General features: G+C 43.1%; 1 protein-coding gene across 5 annotated transcripts in view; it reads left to right on the forward strand.

Moving 5' to 3' along the window:
- The window catches only part of UPF2 (UPF2 regulator of nonsense mediated mRNA decay), a 123,549-nt gene that overhangs the window by 5,701 nt on the left and 94,700 nt on the right, over window positions 1-23,148 (forward strand). For all 5 annotated transcript variants that reach the window (XM_073588982.1, XM_073588979.1, XM_073588984.1 and 2 more), the window contains exons 2-8: window positions 11,176-11,522; window positions 12,675-13,454; window positions 14,650-14,810; window positions 15,025-15,222; window positions 19,647-19,793; window positions 21,578-21,681; window positions 22,157-22,242. In XM_073588982.1, coding sequence (XP_073445083.1) covers window positions 11,194-11,522; window positions 12,675-13,454; window positions 14,650-14,810; window positions 15,025-15,222; window positions 19,647-19,793; window positions 21,578-21,681; window positions 22,157-22,242 — 1,805 coding nt within the window. In that variant the 5' untranslated portion in view covers window positions 11,176-11,193. The remainder of the gene's footprint in view (window positions 1-11,175; window positions 11,523-12,674; window positions 13,455-14,649; window positions 14,811-15,024; window positions 15,223-19,646; window positions 19,794-21,577; window positions 21,682-22,156; window positions 22,243-23,148) is intronic.

The raw sequence follows: 23,148 nt of genomic DNA on the forward strand, positions 1-23,148 counted from the left end.
GAGCGTGGAGAGAGGCGGGAAGGCTGCGCGGGATGCCGGAAGGTAAGAATAACGATATTTTTTATTCTATTTTTTACAGGGATATGGCACCCACAGCCCCGAGGAGAGTCTCCCCTCCTCCAGATCGTGGGTACCATCTGCAAATGTTCTGCTTACTTTTCGCATGGTGTGCACAGCCACATGCGGAAAGTAAGCAGAACAATGCATTCCTATGGGTGTGGGATCGCCGCGATTCCGCTAAATTAATGAGCATGCTGCGTTTTTTACCGCAAAGCGATTCCGCCGCGGAAAAAAAACGCAGCATCAGCACAGCATTGCGGAATCCCATAGGAATGCATGGGATGCTTATTTTTCGCGGCAAAATCGCGCGTTTAAAACCAACGCGAAAAAACCGTGACGTGTGAACATAGCCTTAGACCGTAGCTATGAGGCATACAGGCAAGACTGATTTAACCATTCTATTACCTGTATGCTCATAGTAACTTAAATTCATCCAGGGGGTGACAGATTCTCTTTAAAGCATGACATACCAAAAAGACAAAAACCGTAGCATCCAAAACATAATAAAAACACATGTTAAACATTCACTAAAAAAGGCAATAAAAACAAGTACCGTACATACTCGTGTATAAGCCGACACCCCCCCCGCCCCCCAATTTTGCCAGAAAAAACTGGGAAAACTTATTGACTCGCGTATAAGCCTAGGGTGGGAAATGCAGCAGCTACTGGTAAATTTCAAAAATAAAAAAATAGATACCAATAAAAGTAAAATTAATTGACACATCAGTAGGTTAAATGTTTTTGAATATCCATTTTGAATCAGGAGCCCCATATAATGCTCCATACAGTTCATGATGGCCCCATAAGATGCTCCATACAAAATACACCTCATATAATGGCCCCTTAAGATGCTCCACATAATATGCCCCATATACTGCTCCATAAAGGTTATGGCCCCATAAGATGCTCCATAGATTGTGCCCCGCAAAATGCTCCATAGATTATGCCCCATATGCTGCTCGATAGATTATGTCCCCATAAAATGCCCCATATGCTGCTCCATAGATTATGACCCCATAAGATGCTCCATAGAATATGCCCCCATATGCTGCCGCAAAAAAAAAAAAAAAAAAATATAGTCACCTCTTCATCGCTGGGGGACAGGTGCCAATGTCACCGCTGGCTCAGGGCCCCAGCACCTGAGATATTCACCTGTCTTCCGGGTCCTCTGTCAGTGACGTTCAGGCAGCAGAGGGCGCGGCGCGCACTAACTACGTCACCGCGCCGTCTGACCTGAACATTACCACCAGAGGACAGAGCAGTGCACAGCGATGGATCGGGGACAGGTGAATATGGCATATACTCACCCCCTCCTGGCGCAGTCTCTCCAGCTCCACCCCTCCCAGTCTCAGGCTCCTTCCTTCAGCGGTCACATGGTACCGCTCATTAAAGTCATGAATATGTGCATATGACCATGTGACCGCAGAAGGAAGGAGCCTGAGACCGGGAGAAGCGGGGGGGGGAGTATGATCTGACACCCCCCCCCAGCTTACCCCCTGGCGTATTTGGCTCGTGTACAAGCCGAGAGGGGGACTTTCAGCCCAAAAAAATGGGCTGAAAATCTCAGCTTATACGTGAGTATATACTGTAACCTAATTTAAATAATAGGTGCAGAAATTTGGCAATATCAAAAGTGCACAAAAAGCTAATCGTGGGAACGTGTAGCCTTAAAATTTTGAACTTGAGATGAGGTCCGGTGGGCGCTGTTCACATCTCCGGGCCTCACGTTAGAAGTATACGTCTGGAGTGATTACTCCCCTCTGTACTGTGACTGTCAGGAGCTGTGAGATACTTCTGTCATGGAGAATTAGGGTGTGTGCACACGTTGCGGATTTTTGCTGCATAAAAATCCGCATTGCTTGGCAGAAACCACAGGTTTCCTATCCTTTGTCCAGCGGAATTGATTCAGATTCTAGAGAGAGAGATATGTGTGTGTCCCAGAACGAAAACTGCAGCAGCGGTTCTTTTTAAACCGCAGCAAATCTGCGTGGAATTTTCCGCAGCATGTGCACAGCGGTTTTGGTTTTCCATAGGTTTGCATGGTACTGTAAACCGCATGGAAACTGCTGCGGATCCACAGGACCAAATCCGCTGCAGAACCGCAGCAAAAACCACAATGTCTGCACACACCCTTATTGTTTTGTCTGGGTTTGCACTGAGTTTTTTGTACTGTATTTTTAATATTTCTTTTGCACTACATTTTATTTCAGAAGATTAAACAATATACAAAGCGATTTTTATTCAGAAAAAAGAAATAGGACACTTATGTCCGAATTAATCTCAATCTCTTCATAGAAATTGTCATTCTTTTCTTTTTTTCGTTTCAAGGGTTTTTTTCAGACCCAAAATTAAAAAAAAAAAAAAGGTCTGCTTACACACGTGTTATTCACATGGATTTTCTAGCAGAATCTGCTTTTAAAGTCAACTTAAAAATTCTTTAAAGAAGCTCTCCCACTAAGATTTTTATTCATTAACCCCTTAATGACCAGAGCTTTTTTTCGGTTTTGCATTTTCGTTTTTCGCTCCCCTTCTTCCCAGAGACACAACTTTTTTTTTTTATTGTTCCATCAATATGGCCCGTATTTCCGTCCCAGCGGCCGGAAGCGCTTGTTAGATGCCGCTGTCATGGTTTGACAGCGGCATTTAACTAGTTAATAGGCGCAAGTGGATCGCGATTCCACCTGCACCTATTGCGGACACTTGTCAGCTGTTCAAAACAGCTGACATGTCCCGGCTTTGATGCGGGCTCACCGCCGGAGCCCTCATCAAAGCGAGGGATCTGACCTTGGACGTACTATTGCGTCCAAGGTCAGAAAGGGGTTAAATAGGTATATGCGCATGTAATATAGTGTGTATTAATATACTCGCCTATGGCTTCTCTCCCCGGTGTTCAGGGCCGTTCTCCTCTTCGCCGGCTCACTCTATAATGTATGTGTAAGCTGGAAGTCTTTTACAAAGTCAGAATCTGGTGCTGTTCTGTTTCGTGGAAATTTATGTGGAAAAAAGCAACGCATCAATTTTTGACTGCTTGGGGGGGAAAAAAAACACATTCCAAACTTGTTAATCAATTTATTGTGAAAAATGTCCCATACACCCCCCCCCAAAAGGGTCAAAAAGCGCACAAAGAATCCCACTTTTTTTTCACCCTTTAAATGGGTATTTTTAGTCTGAAAAATGTATGTACAGAAATGGTGATGGCATTGGTCAATGACTACACTTTGTGAATGAGGCCTTAGAGTGATGTCATGAGTAAATTATATGGAAGTTGAACGAAAATATCAAGCGCAGCAGATGGGGAGTAGCAACCGAAGACTGAGCCGCACAAGAGACTAATCAGACAGGCCGATCCCCTGGCAACCTCTGCTGCCTTGCAAAGCAAGGTCTCTCCCTATACATTCACTCTGGGAGACACCTGTCATTCAAGAGCAGTAGACAGGGAGAAGTGGCCGAGGCGCGAGCTGCATGAGATGAGAGACAGGCTGGTCTCCGCAGCGCGCCTCCTGGTAGCCTCTCCCCGCCTGCTCCTGGAGTGAGAGGTCTCTCCTTATACATGCACTTAGGGAGACACCTGTCATTCAAGAGTTGTAGATGGGGCGAAGCCACCATGGACCGAGCCGCATGAGAGACTAGTCAGGCAGGTGGATCCCCTGGCAGTCTCTCCCCGCCTGCTGCCCTGCAAAGCAGTGTCTCTCCCTATACATGCACTAAGGGAGACACCAGTCACTCAAGAGCAGTAGACTGGGAGAAGTGGCTGAGGTCTGAGCTGCATGAAAGACTAGTCGTGCAGGTGGGTCCCTGGTGGCTTTACGCCCGCTGCCCCTATTTATCTGACTAGTCCCTCATGCGTCTCGGTCCCCAGTGGTTATTAAAATATGTTTTTCTTTGAACCGCCACAGTGTATCCGAGTTAGGGCTGCTTCAGACATCAGTGTAAGTTGGTCTAAACACACACTGCAATTCACGGATTTGCCACAGGTCTTCCAAATTGAATGTGTCAGCTTCATTTGTCTATGCTGCTGTGACACTCAGGGTGGGACATCTGCCGCTAGTCTGTGCATTGTGGTCCATGCTTGGACCGACTTGCATTGACATCTAAAGCAGCCTTTAAACGTATATGGCTGAAAACATGCAGCCAGCGCCTGTGGATGGGGCAGCAGGCATCAGCTTAGTTCCTTTTACTGACATTCTGCCAGTCAGCCCGCTATCATCGCCTAATGAGGAGTTTGAAACTGTTTTTTTGGAGCTCTTCTCAGTTGATTTCTGATGAGACCACATCTAAGTTGAATCTTCAGTTAAAGAGCCTGAAAAGCCCAAATAGTGTAACATTTTTAGTTTAAATAGCAAAAAAATGATTTTTAGCCCAAAATACAGGTATTTAAGTACAAAATAATATTGTTCCCAAAGGTGCACAAAACCCTTTAATACATACACACGTGGTCAAAATTTTTGGTACCCCTCGTTTAATGACAGAAAAAACCCCAATGGTCACAGAAATAACTTGAATCTGACAAAAGTAATAATAAATCAAAAATCTATGAAAATGAACAAATGAAAGTCAGACATTGCTTTTCAACCATGCTTCCACAGAATTTAAAAAAAAAAAAATAAAACTCATGAAATAGGCCTGGACAGAAATGATGGTACCCTTAACTTAATATTTTGTTGCACAACCTTTTGAGGCAATCACTGCAATCAAATGATTCCCGTAACTGTCAGTGAAACCACTGCACCTCTCGACAGGTATTTTGGCCCACTCCTCAAGAACAAACTGCTCCAGTTGTCTCCTGTTTGAAGGGTGCCTTTTCCAGACGGCATGTTTCAGCTCTTTCTGAAGATGCCCTATAGGATTTAGGTCAGGGCTCATAGAAGGCCACTTCAGAATAGTCCAATGTTTCCCTCTTAACCATTCTTGGGTGTTTTTAGCTGTGTGTTTTGGGTCATTATACTGTTGCAACACCCATGACCTGCAACTGAGACTAAGCTTTCTGACACTGGGCAGCACATTTGTCTCTAGAATCCCTTGATAGTCTTGAGATTTCATTGTACCCTGCAGAGATTCTAGACACCCTGTGCCAGATGCAGCAAAGCAGCCCCAGAGCATAACAGAGCCTCCTCCGTGTTTCACAGTAGGGACAGTGTTCTTTTCTTGATATACTTCATTTTTCCATCTGTGAACATAGAGCTGATGTGCCTTGCCAAAAAGTTCCTTTTTTGTCTCATCTGTCCATAGGACATTCTCCCAGAAGCTTTGTGGCTTATCAATATGTAGTTTGGCAAATTCCAGTCTGGCTTTTATATGATATTTTTTTTTTTTTTTTTTCAACAATGGTGTCCTCCTTGGTCGTCTCCCATGAAGTCCACTTTGGCTCATACAATGACGGATGGTGCGATCTAACACTGATGTTCCTTGAGCTTGAAGTTCACCTTTAATCTGTTTAGAAGTTTTTCTTGGCTCTTTTGTTACCATTCCGTTATCCGTCTCTTTGATTTGTCATCAATTTTCCTCCTGCAGCCACGTCCAGGGGGGTTGGTTACAGTCCCATGGAGCTTAAATTTGTGAATAATATGTGCAACTGTAGTCACAGGAACATCAGTCTGCTTGGAGATGGTCTTATAACTTTTACCTTTAACATGTTGGTCTATAATTTTCTTTCTAATCACCTGAGACACCTCTTTCCTTCACTTCCTCTGGCCCATGTTTATTGTGATACACACAATGTCACCAAACAGCTCAGTGAATATCTGTAGCCCTCTATACAGGCCCACTCAAGATTGTAGACACCTGTGATGCTAATTAGTGGACACACCACAATTTAACATGTCCCTTTTGTCACATTATTTTCAGGGCTACCATCATTTCTGTCCAGGCCTATTTCATGAGTTTTATTTTTTTAAAAATTCTATGGCTGAAAGGCAATGTCATTTTCATAGATTTGATTTATTATTACTTTTGTAATATTCAAGTTATTTCTGTGATCATTATGGGTTTTTCTGTCATTAAACGAGGGGTACCAATAATTTTGACCACGTGTGTATTCTCTTGCCTGAAGTTCACATAAAGCAGATGAATGCTACTAGACCCTTTCCTGGGCAGCAAAGGATTGAGAAAGTCCCCCCCCCCTTTATCTGGGGGGGGGATGAATTGGGCATGCTAGATTTCATGGAGTGATCATTGCTATGATATTAATGTATTGATGACATATCTGTCTGATGGGTCATGAATATCAGATTGTTTGGTGTCTTATCCCGAGTACCCGTGCCTTTCGGCTGTTCTCCACTCTTTATGCAGTTGGTGTAAACTGTTGTACAGCTCAACACTGTAGTATTGCAAACTGTTTAGTGGCTACTGCCAGGTGCTACAGAGCGGCATTTTTTTCACTTGAACATGCACTGATCTGCAGTGCCTGACAGTGGCCACTTATCCATCGATGAAGCTATGGTGCTCTGTTCCACGACAATTTATTGCCGGTTGTCAGACCTCCACCGATCTGATATTGATGACCCATCAGATGGATAGGTCATCATGGTCATAGTAATGAAACGCTTCATTAAATCCAGCGTGCAAAGTTCCCTTTTCCCAGCAGATCTCAAGGTACCGCACCATGAACATTAGATTATTTAAAAAAATACAGTACAGACCAAAAGTTTGGACACACCTTCTCATTCAAAGAGTTTTCTTTATTTTCATGACTATGAAAATTGTAGATTCACTCTGAAGGCATCAAAACTATGAATTAACACATGTGCAAATTATATAATTAACAAAAAAGTGTGAAACAACTGAAAATACAGTTAGGTCCATATATATTTGGACAGAGGCAACATTTTTCTAATTTTGGTTCTAGACATTACCACGATGAATTTTAAGCAAAACAATTCAGATGCAGTTGAAGTTCAGACTTTCAGCTTTCATTTGAGGGTATCCACATTAAAATTGGATGAAGGGTTTAGGAGTTTCAGCTCCTTAACATGTGCCACCCTGTTTTTAAAGGGACCAAAAGTAATTGGACAATTGACTCCAAGGCTATTTCATGGACAGGTGTGGGCAATCCCTTCGTTATGTCATTCTCAATTAAGCAGATAAAAGGCCTGGAGTTGATTTGAGGTGTGGTGCTTGCATTTGGAAGGTTTTGCTGTGAAGGAAACAAGCGGTCAAAGGAGCTCTCCATGCAGGTGAAACAAGCCATCTTTAAGCTGCAAAAACAGAAAAAACCCATCCGAGAAATTGCTGCAACATTAGGAGTTGCAAAATCTACAGTTTGGTTCATCCTGCAGAAAGCACTGGTGAACTCATCAACGCAAAAAGACCTGGGTACCCACGGAAGACAACAGTGGTGGATGATGGCAGAATAATCTCCATGGTGAAGAGAAACCCCTTCACAACAGCCAACCAAGTGAACAACACTCTCCAGGAGGTAGGCATATCAATATCCAAATCTACCATAAAGAGAAGACTGCATGACAGTAAATACAGAGGGTTCACTGCACGGTGCAAGCCACTCAAGCATCAAAAATCAAAAGGCTAGACTGGACTTTGCTAAAAAACCAGCACAGTTCTGGAAGAACATTCTTTGGACAGATGAAACCAAGATCAACCTCTACCAGAATGATGGAAAGAGAAAAGTATGGCGAAGGCGTGGTACAGCTCATGATCCAAAGGATACCACATCATCTGTAAAACACGGCGGAGGCAGTGTGATGGCTTGGGCATGCATGGCTGCCAGTGGCACTGGGTCACTAGTGTTTATTGATGATGTGACACAGGACAGAAGCAGCCAAATGAATTCTGAGGTATTCAGAGCCATACTGTGAGCTCAGATCCAGCCAAATGCAGCCAAACTGATTGGTCGTCGTTTCATACTACAGATGGACAATGACCCAAAACATAAAGCCAAAGCAACCCAGGAGTTTATTAAAGCAAAGAAGTGGTATATTCTTGAATGGCCAAGTCAGTCACCTGATCTCAACCCAATTGGGCATGCATTTCACTTGTTAAAGACTAAACTTCAGACAGGCCCACAAACAACCAGCAACTGAAAACCACCGCAGTGAAGGCCTGGCAGAGCATCAAAAAGGAGGAAACACCACGTCTGGTGATGTCCATGAGTTCAAGACTTCAGGCAGTCATTGCCAACAAAGGTGTCATGATCCAGGTTGGATCTGACAGAGTAAATGCACAAAGTAACCTTTTTTTTCCCCTTGGCTGTGTGCCAAAGGTGGTTTTGCCCCCGGTGGCCATTAGGGTCATTGCACTGTGGTGATTTCAGTTGTAGTTTTCCCCCCCAGTGGCCATTATGGTCATTGCACTTTGGTTAGCTTAGTTTGTGCACGTAATCATGTAACAGGTGTGATAGCTCTATTAGAGTATCAGGTGTGTTAATCACTGTTGGTGATAAAGTATTCATTTGCAAGCAAGCCTGGGTGAAGGATGGAGCTAAAGGAGAGTCACGCGCAGCTCAGTGAGATCCCTGGAGTGTCAGCTATGGTGTCTGCAAGGAGTGCTGGCATGGCGTGGTGGAGTCGCAGCTATGGTGTCAGCAAGGAGTTCGTGCATGGATTGGTGGAGTGGCAGCTATGGTGTAGAGCTGCACTCAAAATGCTGGATGTTGTTGCTGAGAGCTGGACTCAAGCATGTTGGACTTTTTGGCAGAAAAGCTGGATTAATTTGCGGGACTCTGTTTCTGGACAGCTGCACGCAGGTGTGGACTCTGTTTGCTCCAAGGCTGCACTATGATGCTGAGAATGTCTGTTTCTGGACAGTGCACCCAGATGTCGGACATGCTGGAGGAAAAGATGCACGCAGGTGGTGGGCTCTGTTGCTGAGAGTGTAAGCAACAGAGCAAAGCTAAGTGTTGTTCCCCTGTTTTGTCACTTTTCCTTATGTGTGTTTAGTGCAGTGGTGGGATTAGTTTCCGCACCGACCAATTCCATAGTGAGTGATATAGGTGCAGGGCGAGTCATGGTTTTTAGGTTCCTGATCGGCGCCCGGTGCGGAACCGGCCTAGGGAACGCTAGGAGTGTAGAGACACTGACTCAGGGGAGTGCAGGAGGTCCCCACTTCCCTATCACAGGGCCACCATTGTTATTGTTACCCAGGTTTTCCCTATTCCCTTTGTCTTATTGTATTAGTTACCGGCCTGCGGGCCTCATCACATAGGACAATTACACGTGCCGTGTCCTGTTGTATCAGTTACCGGCCTGCTGGCCATGTTACTCAGGACGGGGCACGTGACAAAAGGGTTTTCAACCAAGTACTAGAAATGAACATTTTATTTACAATTATTAATCTGTCCAATTACGTTTGGTCCCTTTAAAAACAGGGTGGCATATGTTAAGGAGCTGAAACTCCTAAACCCCTCATCCAATTTTAATGTGGATACCCTCAAATGAAAGCTGAAAGTCTGAACTTCAACTGCATCTGAATTGTTTTGTTTAAAATTCATTGTGGTAATGTCTAGAACCAAAACTTGTATGTCTTATATTCTAGGTTCTTCAAAGTAGCCACCTTTTTCTTTGATTACTGCTTTGCACACTCTTGGCATTCTCTTGATGAGCTTCAAGAGGTAGTCACTGGAAATGGTTTTCACTTCACAGGTGTGCCCTGTCAGGTTTAATAAGTGGGATTTCTTGCCTTATAAATGGGGTTGGGACCATCAGTTGTGTTGTACAGAAGTTTGGTGGATACACAGCTGTTAGTCCTAGTGAATAGGTTGTTAGCTGCTTTTTTTCTTGCCATAATACAAATTCTAAGTAAAGAAAAACGAGTGGCCATCATTACTTTAAGAAATGAAGATTAGTCAGTCGGAAAAATTGGGAAAACTTTGAAAGTGTCCCCAATTGCAGTGGCAAAAACCATCAAGCGCTACAAAGAAACTGGCTCACCTGAGGATCGCCCCAGGAAAGGAAGACCAAGAGTCACCTCTGCTGCAGAGGAGAAGTTCATCCGAGTCAACAGCCTCAGAAATCGCAGGTTAACAGCAGCTCAGATTAGAGACTAGGTCAATGCCACACAGAGTTCTAGCAGCAGACACATCTCTACAACAACTGTTAAGAGGAGACTTTGTGCAGCAGGCCTTCATGGTAAAATAGCTGCTAGGAAACCACTGCTAAGGACAGGCAACAAGCAGAAGAGACTTGTTTGGGCTAAAGAACACAAGGATTGGACATTAGACCAGTGGAAATCTGTGCTTTGGTCTGATGAGTCCAAATTTGAGATCTTTGCTTCCAACCACCGTGTCTTTGTGCGACGCAGAAAAGGTGAACGGATGGACTCTACATGCCTGGTTCCCACCCTGAAGCATGGAGGAGGAGGTGTGATGGTGTGGGGGTGCTTTGCTGGTGACACTGTTGGGGATTTATTCAAAATTGAAGGCATACTGAACCAGCATGGCTACCACAGCATCTTGCAGCGGCATGCTATTCCATCCGGTTTGCGTTTAGTTGGACCATCATTTATTTTTCAACAGGACAATGACCCCAAACGCACCTCCAGGCTGTGTAAGGGCTATTTGACCAAGAAGGGGAGTGCTGGGGTGCTATGCCAGATGACCTGGCCTCCACAGTCACCAGACCTGAACCCAATCTAGAAGGTTTGGGGTGAGCTGGACCGCAGAGTGAAGGCAAAAGGGCCAACAAGTGCTAAGCATCTCTGGGAACTCCTTCAAGACTGTTGGAAGACCATTTCCGGTGACTACCTCTTGAAGCTCATCAAGAGAATGCTAAGAGTGTGCAAAGCAGTAATCAAAGCAAAAGGTGGCCACTATGAAGAACCTAGAATATAAGACATATTTTCAGTTGTTTCACACTTTTTTGTTAATTATCCAATTCCACATGTGTTAATTCATAGTTTTGATGCCTTCAGAGTGAATCTACAATTTTCATAGTCATGAAAATAAAGAAAACTCTTTGAATGAGAAGGTGTGTCCAAACTTTTGGTCTGTACTGTATATCTAGCCATTATGTTGCTGACCTATGTTCGAGGAAATAACATTAAATCGCACTTGTGTTTATTTGGGTGAACATTATATTGTTTTTGCCGCAGTGAAATTTACAGGATTGTTATATTTGCAAATCTGTTTTATTTCTGAAATGTTTCTCTTTCACTTTTCCTTCAAAGGTTTGCATTGTTCAGATAATGCCAGCAGAACGTAAAAATCCATCAAACATGGAAGAGAGAGATTCTGCAGGAGTTTCCAAAGACTCTTCTGATAAGCGGGCAGCGGGTGGTAGAGAGAGGGCCAAGGATGAGTTAAAGGTGGGGAGCAAGAAAGACGCATCAAGGGTCACAGAAGAGAAGAAGAAAAAAACGGAAGATGACAAACGCAAGAAGGATGAAAAGGATGGTAGGAAGAAGGAGGAGGATTCAGGAAAAGCTGTGGAGGAGGAAAAACGCACTCAAGAGGAGGAAAGAAAAAAGCGGGAAGAAGAACTGAGTCATCAAGAAGAAGCTGCTGCCCTAATAAAGTAAGTACATAGGGCCCAAGTATTCTAGGTCGGGGTTTCCTATGCCATTTCCTGATGTGCTAAATTCACTTTAATAGAAACTGCTCCGTACATTGTGTACATCAGGTCACCGCCAGAGCTGATGGCAGCTGTCCAGTATGGGGGATAAGTCACCCAATCTGATATTGATGTATCCTAAGGACCTAAAATACCGTATTTTTTGGACCATGAGACGCACCGGACCATAAGACGCACCCCAAATTTTGGGGTGGAAAATAGCAGAAAAATTTTTTATGAGATGGGGGTCCATCTTATTGTCCGAATTTAAGGTATCTTACCTGAGGGCCGGTGTTCGTACAGCGGGGTCACAGGAGGCATGGTCTATTCCTTAGGAAGCCAGCGATGGCAGAAGTGGGGCAATGCTGCAGTCCCGGGGTGCGATGCTGCGGGTCCGGTGTCGGCGGTGAGGCAGAGCATTGGAGCAGGGCCCCTTCATCATGATGCCGGCTGCAGGAATTTGTCCATGCTGCTGTCCGGTTTCCACGGTGAGCGCATGACTGGTTTCCCTGCGGCCATCTTCCTTAAGCCATGGGCCGCTGGAGGCTTCAGGAAAATGGCTGCCGGAGGCCACGCATGTGCAGATTGAGATCTCGGCGGCCATTTTCTTGAAGCTTCTGGCGGCCCACTGCTTCAGGAAGATGGCTGCAGGGAAACAGGTGATGCGCTCGCCGTGGACACCTGACAGTGTGGACACATTTCTGCCGCCGGCATCCTGAGGAAGGGATGCTGAGGTGCACTCCACATCGCCCTCCGCCACAGCATCACCACAATTCTGCCGCCGTCGGTTCTGCTGCCCCAACCCTCCGGTAAGCCTGCGTTCGCACCATAAGACGTACCCCCCCATTTTCCTCCCAAATTTTTTGGGGAAAAAGTGCGTTTTATGGTGCGAAAAATACGGTAGGTCATAAATATCTAAGTAGCAGACAAACTCTAAATATGTTCATGTTTTTCATAGGGAATATATTTATTTAGTAAGGTTCACCCTCGTGTTTGTGAAGTTTCAAGTTGCAGGCCAGCAAACAGCTAAGATTATTTTTTTCTATAATGGAGTAGTATTATAGTTTTTTTTACTTATACATCACATTTTATTCTATGTTAATCTTTTTGATACAGGGAGAAAGAAGAAGCACATCAATTGCACCAGGAAGCCTGGGAAAGACATCAGGCCAGAAAAGAGCTGCGGAGCAAAAATCAAAATGCTTCTGAGCATCGTCCTGAAGAGCACTTTTTCAGCCGTCTGGATTCTAGTCTTAAGAAAAACACTGCCTTTGTGAAGAAACTAAGAACCATAACTGAGCAGCAAAGAGATTCTTTGTCCCATGATTTCAATGGCCTTAACCTTAGCAAGTACATTGCAGAAGCCGCAGCTTCAATAGTAGAAGCAAAGCTAAAAATCTCTGATGTTAACTGCGCAGTGCACTTGTGTTCTCTCTTCCACCAGCGATATGCCGATTTCGCCCAGTCTTTGCTTCAGGTTTGGAAGAAGCACTTTGAAGCTCGCAAAGAAGATAAAACCCCAAACATTACTAAACTGAGAACAGATTTGCGCTTCATTGCAGAATTAACCATAATAGGTATTTTCACTGATAAAGAAGGCCTCTCATTGATCTATGAGCAACTGAAGAACATCATAAATGCTGATCGGGAGTCCCACACTCATGTTTCTGTGGTTATAAGCTTCTGTCGTCACTGTGGTGATGACATTGCCGGCTTGGTTCCAAGAAAAGTCAAGTGCGCATCTGATAAATTTAATCTAAGCTTCCCACCTAGTGAGATTATCAGCCCAGAGAAGCAGCAGCCTTTTCAGAACTTGCTGAAGGAGTACTTCACTTCTCTAACAAAGCATCTGAAGAGGGACCATCGGGAGTTGCAGAACATAGAACGGCAGAACAGGTATGGCTTGGGTACATCTGTGAAGCCAAGGGCAAAAGCTGGTTTCTCATTTGCAACATTTACACTCCAAGTAGAGGACCACGCTGTCTGGGCCTGCCATGGTTCTCCTCACCAGAACTTCAGCTTCACATATGCCTATGCTTGGGTCAGAAGAACTGTGGCCGGTCCCAACTTGATTCCATGATTAACCTTTTAAAGACTAGGCGTATTTTTGTTTTTTTGCTCCCCTTCTTCCCAAAGCCATAACTTCCATCAATATGGCCATGTGAGGGCTTGTCTTCTGCGGGCGATGTTTTACTTTTGAACGATACCATTGGTTTTACCATATCTCTTACTGTAAAACGAGAAAAAAATTCTAAATGCGGTGAAATTGCAAAAAAAATTGTAATTCTACAATTGTTGTTTTTATTTTTCTCATGTTCACTTAATGCTAAAACTGACCTGCCATTATGATTTTCCGGGTCATTACGAGTTCGTAGATACCAAACCTGTCTAGATTCCTTTTTTTTCATTCAAGTGCTGAAAAAAAAATCCACAGTTTGTGAAAAAACAATTTTCCGAGACCCGTAGTGTCTCGATTTTTTTGGGATCTGGATCTGGTTGAATACTTTTTTTAACTTCAATAGTTTCCGTGGGAGACTTGAAGCTGCGATCTTCTGATCGCTTATGTTACACATAGCAGGGCTGCAGTGGGCGACGCTCATAACAGTTTGGTAATCATAACCATAGGGGTCCTGCAAACCCTGGGTTGTCATGCCAACCCATCGGCGCCCAGCGATCATGTGGCGGGGTGCCGATGAACGGCATTTAACTACGGTAGTTAACAGCCGTGGGTGGATCGTGATTCCACCCACGGTTGTTATGGGCACATGTCGGCTGATAGAATCAGCTGTCGTATGGCGGAGAAGGTGCAGGCTCAGCGCCAGACCCCGCACCAAAGAGGAGGAGGCAACCTATGACAGATATACACATCATGGGTCATTAAGGGGTTAAGGTTGCTTGCATCTGAAAGTTGTTTTCTTTTCCCTACAATTTTTTTTCACTTGGATTGTGAAGTTTTAATTATATCAATAAAGAGCATTATTTTAACAATTTTTATGGATTAACAGAGCACTGTTTTGTTTTGTTTTTTTTGCTTCAGTATCTCTAGTTAAGATAATTAATAATGCAAGCTTGTTTTTTTTCCCTTTGGCAGACGTATACTTCACACAAAGGGGGAATTGAGTGAAGACAGACACAAGCAATACGAGGAGTTTGCTACATCTTATCAGAAATTATTGGCAAACTCTCAATCCCTTGCTGATCTTCTAGATGAAAATATGCCTGAGCTTCCTCAAGACAAACCCATACCAGAAGGTATCCGAACATTCCTATAGAAAAATGCTTCTATCATGTACAATGTGTTTTGAAAATCTCAAGGCCTTCAAGTCTTTCCACTATCTTTTTTGTTTTTTTTTTACTGAATGACTTTACTGGTCGTGTACTCAGAATAGCGCTTCCATTGCGAACATCAGATTGACATTGTCTTTAAATTTTAATGTTTTGCACTTTGATATGACCTGTTTTTCAGAACTTGGACCTGGCATTGACATATTCACACCTGGGAAGCCTGGCGATTATGATGTAGAAGGTGGCATCTGGGAAGATGAAGACGCCCGCAACTTCTATGAGAACTTGATTGATCTAAAAGCTTTTGTCCCTGCTATATTATTTAAAGACAATGAAAAGAGTTTCCAAGCCAAGGACAGCGGCAAAGATGATATAAAAGGTAAATCAGTGTGACGAGAGCACTACTAGACTATCTGCAGGCAATTGTTGGGGCTCTGTGTGCTTGGTAGGTCTACATCAGACCGCCATAACAGCATATGACCTTCAGGCATTTTCCTAAAATGATTACCGTATATATCCGCGTATAAGCCTAGATTTTCAGCCCATTTTTTGGGGGCTGAAAGCCCCCCTCTCGGCTTATATGCAAGTCATATACGCCAGGGGGTCGGAGGGTGAGCGGGGGTGTCAGATCATACTTAAACCCCCCCCGGCGCGTCTCTGCAGCCCACCTGTTTCTCCTATGGTCTCTGGCTCCTTCCTTCAGCGGTCACGTGGTACCACTCATTAAAGTCATGGATATGCACATATTCATGACTTTAATGAGCGGTACCACGTGACCGCTGAAGGAAGGAGACTGAGACTGGGAGAAGTGGGGCTGCAGAGACCGCGCCAGGAGGGGGTAAGTATATGCAATATTCACCTGTCCCGGTCCATCTCTGTGCGCTACTCTGTCCTCCACACCCTCTGGCTGTGATGTTCAGATCAGAGGGTGCTGTGACGTAGTTGGTGCGCACCGCGCCCTCTGCTGCCTGAACGTCACTGATAGAAGACCCGGAAGAGACAGAGCAGCGCGTAGCGATGAAGTGGGGACAGGTGAATATCGCAGGTGCCGGGGCCCTGAGCCAGCGGCGACACCGCCTGCTCAGGGCCCCAGCACCTGGCCCCCAGCGACGGAAAGGTGAGTATGCCATTTTTTTTTTATTTGCAGCAGCGGCATCATATGGGGGCATAATCTATGGAGCATCTTATGGGACCATAATCTATGGAGCATCTTATGGGGGCAAAATCTATGGAGCATTATATGGGGCATAATCTATGGAGCATTTTGTGGGGCCATAACCATTATGGGGCATATTATTCTATGGAGCATCTTATGGGGCCATTATTAACCTTTGTGCAGCATTATATGGGGTGTATTTTGTATGGAGCATCTTATGGGCCCATCATAATCTATGGCGCATTATATGGGGCTCCTGATTCAATATGGATATTCAAAAACATTTAACCTACTGATGTCTCAATTAATTTTACTTTTATTTGTATCTATTTTTATTTTTGAAATTTACCAGTAGTTGCTGCATTTTCCATCCTAGGCTTATACTCAAGTCAATAAGTTTTCCCAGTTTTTTGTGGCAAAATTAGGGTGGTCGGCTTATACACGGGTCGACTTATACACGAGTATAAACAGTATTATACCTGTGTTATTTAAAGGGTTATCACCATCTCAGCCTTTTGTGACGGAGATCAGAACTTCTTACAGGATCTTACCACAGGAGTTTGCACTATGGAAACAGGAGAGCTATGCTGTTTCTATAAACCCCATAGACCTAAATAGGATTAGCTCAGTCACTCTTGGATGTTTCAGTCGTTATCCTGGTCTCTGCCATGGGAATAACCATTTAATATGTATTTGAAATCATAATTTCCAAATAGTGCCGAATAGGTTTTACACAGAAGGTGATAGGAGGGCTCCTGCCTATATGGTAGCAGCGGTTTGTTGCAGATGTGTTATTGTAACCAATTCCATTTTTAACAATCCCTTTAACACTGTTTTTATAAAATACTAATTAAGAGTATTCTGTTTATTTTATGACTGCCTGATTTATCACTTTAGTTGCACTTTTTTTCCATGTTGATATCCATGGAACTGTAACAGTGCTCTCTAAAATCTATTCAGATTTCATCCTCAATAACACACCTAGCTTCATCCTTGCCTGGGAGAAGAAACTATTTTCTTAGATAAGGACTAGTAACTTTTCTCCCAGCACACTCGCTTGGTTTCAGTAGATATATCAGACTTCAGGAGAACTTCATACAAGACGGTCACCAGATCTTCACCAACTGGGACTAGTACCAGACAATCAATGTTTTCTCGAGTTTCTAGCACAACAGTAGCAAAAGCTTTCAAAATTTGAAAATGTCTGCCTAGAATGTGCCAAATTGAAATCTCTAGAACCTTACTAGAGGCAGAGCTTAGAGTGAGATGTGCTAAATAGAACGTGACATTTGGAAAGTCGCATTTCATCCATCTGTCTAAAACTTTTGGATAAGCAAAGTTGTTAAAGGAAAACAAAACTAAAAGAAGAAAAGACAACTTAAAAAGTGTCAACTGTATAATGACTTTAAATTACTCCAGAAAAGCGGAGAAACAACAATGATATATCAGGCCCTTATCTGTAGGTTGAAGGAAGGGTCCTGCTGGGATAATAGAAATTACTCTCTTTTCTAAAGCATTTGGTCCTCCAGGCAACCTGCTCATGAATGGCTAGACCTCTCTCGCTCCTATTAATAATATTAATCTTTATTTTTTTAATAATCTTTATTTTTATATAGCGCTAACATATTCCGCAGCGCCTTACAGTTTGCACACATCAGGAGTTTTGCGTGCGCTGCGCACTTTTGAAGGTGCGCCGATGTGCGCCGAACGCAGTATGTTGCATTTTGGTGGTTCAAAAGTGCGCAGCGCACGCAAAAATCCTACTAGCGCACGGTCTGCGCACCCTATGCTAAAGATAGGGTGCGCAGATCGCATGCAGCCGTGTGCGATAGTAGGGAGGAGATGACCGGAGGGGGCGGGAGTTAGCGGCGCCGTGCGCTGCGTGTAGATACGCTAGTGTGAAACTAGCCTTACCATAAACTCACCACAGCATCGTCGTTTCCTGAAAACAAGGTCGCTGCTTTTGTCCTCAAAATTCACATTACCTGCCCAACCATTATACACTCACTGGCCACTTTATTAGGTACACCATGCTAGTAAGGGGTTGGACCCCCTTTTGCCTTCAGAACTGCCTCAATTCTTCGTGGCAGAGATTCAACAAGGTGCTGGAAGCATTCCTCAGAGATTTTGGACCATATTGACATGATGGCATCACACAGTTGGCGCAGATTTGTCGGCTGCACATCCCTGATGCGAATCTCCCGTTCCACCACATCCCAAAGATGCTCTATTGGATTGAGAACTGGTGACTGAGGAGGCCATTTGAGTACAGTAAACTCATTGTCATGTTCAAGAAACCAATCTGAGATGATTCGAGCTTTATGACATGGCGCATTATCCTGCTGAAAGTAGCCATCAGATGTTGGGTACATTGTGGTCATAAAGGGATGGACATGGTCAGCAACAATACTCAGGTAGGCTGTGGCGTTGCAACGATGCTCAATTGGTACCAAGGGGCCCAAAGAGTGCCCAGAAAAAATTCCCCACACCATGACACCACCACCACCAGCCTGAACCGTTGATACAAGGCAGGATGGATCCATGCTTTCATGTTGTTTACGCCAAATTCTGACCCTACCATCCGAATGTCGCAGCAGAAATCGAGACTCATCAGACCAGGCAACGTTTTTCCAATCTTCTACTGTCCAATTTCGATGAGCTTGTGCAAATTGTAGCCTCAGTTTCCTGTTCTTAGCTGAGAGGAGTGGTACCCAGTGTGGTCTTCTGCTGCTGTAGCCCATCTGCCTCAAAGTTCGACGCACTGTGCGTTCAGAGATGCTCTTCTGCCTACCTTGGTTGTAACGGGTGGCAATTTGAGTCACTGTTGCCTTTCTATCAGCTCGAACCAGTCTGCCCATTCTCCTCTGACCTCTGGCATCAACATGGCATTTCCGGCCACAGAACTGCCGCTCACTGGATTTTTTTTCTTTTTCGGACCATTCTCTGTAAACCCTAGAGATGGTTGTGCGTGAAAATCCCAGTAGATCAGCAGTTTCTGAAATTCTCAGACCAGCCCTTCTGGCACCAACAATCATGCCACGTTCAAAGGCACTCAAATCACCTTTCTTCCCCATACTGATGCTCGGTTTGAACTGCAGGAGATTGTCTTGACCATGTCTACATGCCTAAATGCACTGAGTTGCCGCCATGTGATTGGCTGATTAGAAATTAAGTCTTAACACACAGTTGGACAGGTGTACCTAATAAAGTGGCCAGTGAGTGTACATCAGTGTTCTAAATCAATCCTCCTTCTCCCTTGTTTTTCGGATCCTGTAGATAGTGCCTACAGTACAGAGTTGCTTTTTTTATTGCTATAACACCATTGATGGGCTCCCTCATTTGCACTAGTCCTAAAAGTGCCATAGTCTCGTTTTTTTTTGTTGTTGTTTTTTTTTAATACAACAAATTTAGTATTGGCACTAAATACACTGCTACAATTTGTAATTTTTTTTTTTTGTATGACACCAATCGAGAAAATAACAGCATAGAACTTGGAGAACTGCTTGAGAAAGAGACCTGCTGGACATTACTTGTATAACCTATGGATTTTCTCTACTTGCCGAATATCCCGTACTTTTACCTGTACTTCTTGGACAGAATACATAATTAAAAAAATATATTTATATTGATATTCTTCATATTATCAGATTCCAAAGACTGTAAAGACAGAGAGGTCTCCACAACAGAAGAACTAGAATTGGAACTGGAAAACTTGGATATAGCTGATGATGCCTTGGAGCTGGAAGGAGTTGAGGAAGCAGAAGATCTTACGAAAAAACTGCTCGATGAGCAAGGTAAGAAAAAAACATTTGGTGAATTCTGAGGCCATAAAATCTGTGAAAACAATAATGTACAATAATATAGCCCTCCTTCAGATCACACAGAATTTGCAGAAGGTTGTGCCCTTATATAGAAAAAAGGGGCCTCTGGTCTATGTAGAAGACAGGAGCTTCTTCACTCGCCCTGTGTGCAGTAATAATAAAATGATGGAGACTGCTTGTCCTGGCACCAGTAGAGCAGTACAGTCCATCTAGAGAGTCGCTGCTCTGTAGACCGTGGGAGACATGCTTACACTTTAGTAATACACCATCCGCTTATCCATCCACCCAGTGGGATGCACAGGTTCACGGCAAATGGTGTGAAAGCTGATTGGAGATGCCACAGTTTGACGCTGTCTGTAGAATTCCAAGTTGTAGTTTCCTCTCGTCCATTATAACCCGCGGCAGCACTTTATGCAGTCTGAATTGTCGTCACAAGAGAAATCTAAAAAGTGGAGGCTTTAATTTTCTTACTGGCTTCCCGGTGACCTAGATCTATCTTTGTGCAGTTATACATGTGAACTGCATGTGACAAACCCTCATGTGTACGCTGTTCATGATTATTTCAGACTGTGTTCTTATACTTGGCTACCTGCCTCATGTTATGGTTAAGGAACAAGAGATCAGAGTTTTTCTTAGAAATGAACCTCTTTTATGACTTTGAAACCTTTTTACTGTAACAACATGGAAAATCCCACTGAGTAATGAAGAAACCTTTCTTAGCCGGAGGAAAACGAACTTGAATTTGCAGTGTAAATATCTCGTGAGGGACACTATTATTTATGCAAAGGGACCAACGTGACTTAATGTTTACGCCAGTATGTTCCCAGCCTCTTTCTTCTACATTAAGATTATGCTGATGGACAACAGTGATTTAATGGTCTGCATAAATTGTGTAATGAGCGGACATTAGCTGCTCGCTGTCAAGTTTACTTAGGCCTTTGATCAGGAATATGGGTTCTAATGAGTGCTTCTTTGCGGATCAACCTGGTTGTGCTGTTGTTAAACCGTATGTGTTTGTGGCAACAGTTTATTAATCAAAGGGAATGGTAGTTCTTTTAAATAGATGACTCTGCCAGGATACCGCACCACTGTGGTGACTTACGGAAATGAACACAAGTCATCGCAGTGTTATGGTAACCTGGCCGAGTCATCTATTTAAAAGATCGCCCATTCCCTTTGATCGCTCCAGTCTGGTGAAGCAAAACTAGTGTATAATTTAGCGCCAAACACCATTATTATTATCATGTAAGTGCCTGCAGGAGCATGAGGTCAGGTTAAAGGGGTAGCCCATTACTTTTACATTGATGGCTTCTCCATAGGATAACTCATCAATATCTAATTAATGGGAGTGCAGCACCCGGCACCTGCACTGATCAACTGTTGGATGTGGTGAGTTGCAGAGCTGCACAGCGCAGCAGAACTCCGTCAATGGTATAGTGGTTAAGGCTGGGTACTGCACATCAGTCCCCTATATAAATCAATAGGGGGCAGATGGGCAGTATCCAGCAGCAGCCACTATGCAGTTGTTGGAGCTGTTCAGCACCGCAGCGCATCGTGCTGGTACCTAGAACAGCTAATCAGTGGGGGTGTCTTGGCCTCACCAATAAGATATTAGCGATAGGCCATCAATGTAAAAGTCCCAGACAACCCTATTAATGGATGGTTTTTCCAATGTTGTCTACTGTATATTGACAGATCCTTTTTAAAACTTGGCTGTAGATAATGAAATTAAAGTGTACATATTGTTACTTTTACAGAACAAGAAGATGAAGAAGCAAGCACTGGGTCTCATTTGAAGCTCATAGTTGACGCTTTCATTCAGCAATTGCCAAACTGTGTCAATCGTGATCTGATCGACAAGGTACTCACTGACATGTTCAATGGGGAAAAAAAATAAATGAAAATATTTGTGTATAATATATGTTTGTATAGTATACAATTGTGCTTTATTAATTCAGGCATTAGTCTCAGTAGTATAAATAGGTAATAGTGTGTGGTTTTTGAATCAGATAATTTTTTTTTTTTTTTTTTAATTAAAACCACTTTAGATACAATTTTCCATTTTCTGTTTCCAAACAGGAAGAGGAAAGCATAATATAAGATATTGAAAAAGTTAGATTAGTCCAAGGCAATCATCGTATTTGTGTGTGTATATGTATGTATGTGTGTGTGTGTGTGTGTATGTGTATATATATATATATATATAAGATATATAGAGAGAGAGATGTCAATTAATCAAAAATAACAATAAAGTAGCAGGAATTGATACTAACTTAGTATGTAGTTTTTAGTGTTTTTGTATTTACTTTTTTTGTGTATTTGTGTGAAATCTTTAGGCTGCAATGGATTTTTGCATGAATATGAACACAAAAGCAAACAGAAGAAAACTAGTGAGAGCACTATTCATTGTTCCTAGACAAAGGTAACTAAAACAAATCAAGTGTTAATTAAAATGTCTCTTAGGAAAAGGCTCCTCTGTGACATTTGTGAGAAGTAAGATACATAAAGCGATCAAAGAAGATATAGTTAAATGTCCCAGATGGGACAACCTCTTTTATGGCATGTCCCACCTCTGGGACCCATATCGATCTCCAGAACACTGGACTCTCAGGAGTATAGAGATGACCATACTTGCAGCACCAGGTACATGTTGTGTGGACTGCGACTGTGTAATCAATGATAAGGGTGCAACACTTATACTGATCAAACATTGATATCCTGTTCTAAATAAATTCTTGAAAAACACAGTCATGGCCGAAAGTGTTGGCACCCTTGAAATTGTTGGAGAAAATTTTCTGGGAGAAATACATCATTATTTAATTTACTGTTTTGTTATATACATGTTTATTTACTTTTGTGTGTATTGGAACAACATACACTACTGTTCAAAAGTTTATGGTCATTTAGAAATTAAAAATTTTCTTATTTTTGAAAGAAAAGCACAGTTTTTTCCAATGAAGCCAACATTAAATGATTCAGAAATACGCTCTATACATTGTTAATGTGGTAATTGACTATTCTAGCTGCAAAGTCTGGTTTGTAATGCAATATCTTCATAGGTGTTTAGAGGCCCATTTCCAACAACCATCAGTCCAGTGTTCTTATGGTACTTTGTGTTTGCTAACTGTGTAAGAAGGCTAATGGATGGTTAGAATACCCTTGAAAATCTTTGTGCAAGTACACTACCGTTCAAAAGTTTGGGGTCACCAAGGAAAGGTCAGGTTTATAGCTTCTCTAATCAGCCAAACTGTTTTCAGCAGTGCTAACATACTTGCACAAGGTGGAAGTAATGTGATGGTCTGGGGTTGCTTTGGTTCTGGTAAAGTGG

The sequence above is a fragment of the Dendrobates tinctorius genome, unplaced genomic scaffold (genome assembly GCF_039654945.1).
Source record: "Dendrobates tinctorius isolate UK_male_01 unplaced genomic scaffold, ASM3965494v1 ptg000105l, whole genome shotgun sequence".
Taxonomy (NCBI): Eukaryota; Metazoa; Chordata; class Amphibia; order Anura; family Dendrobatidae; genus Dendrobates; species Dendrobates tinctorius.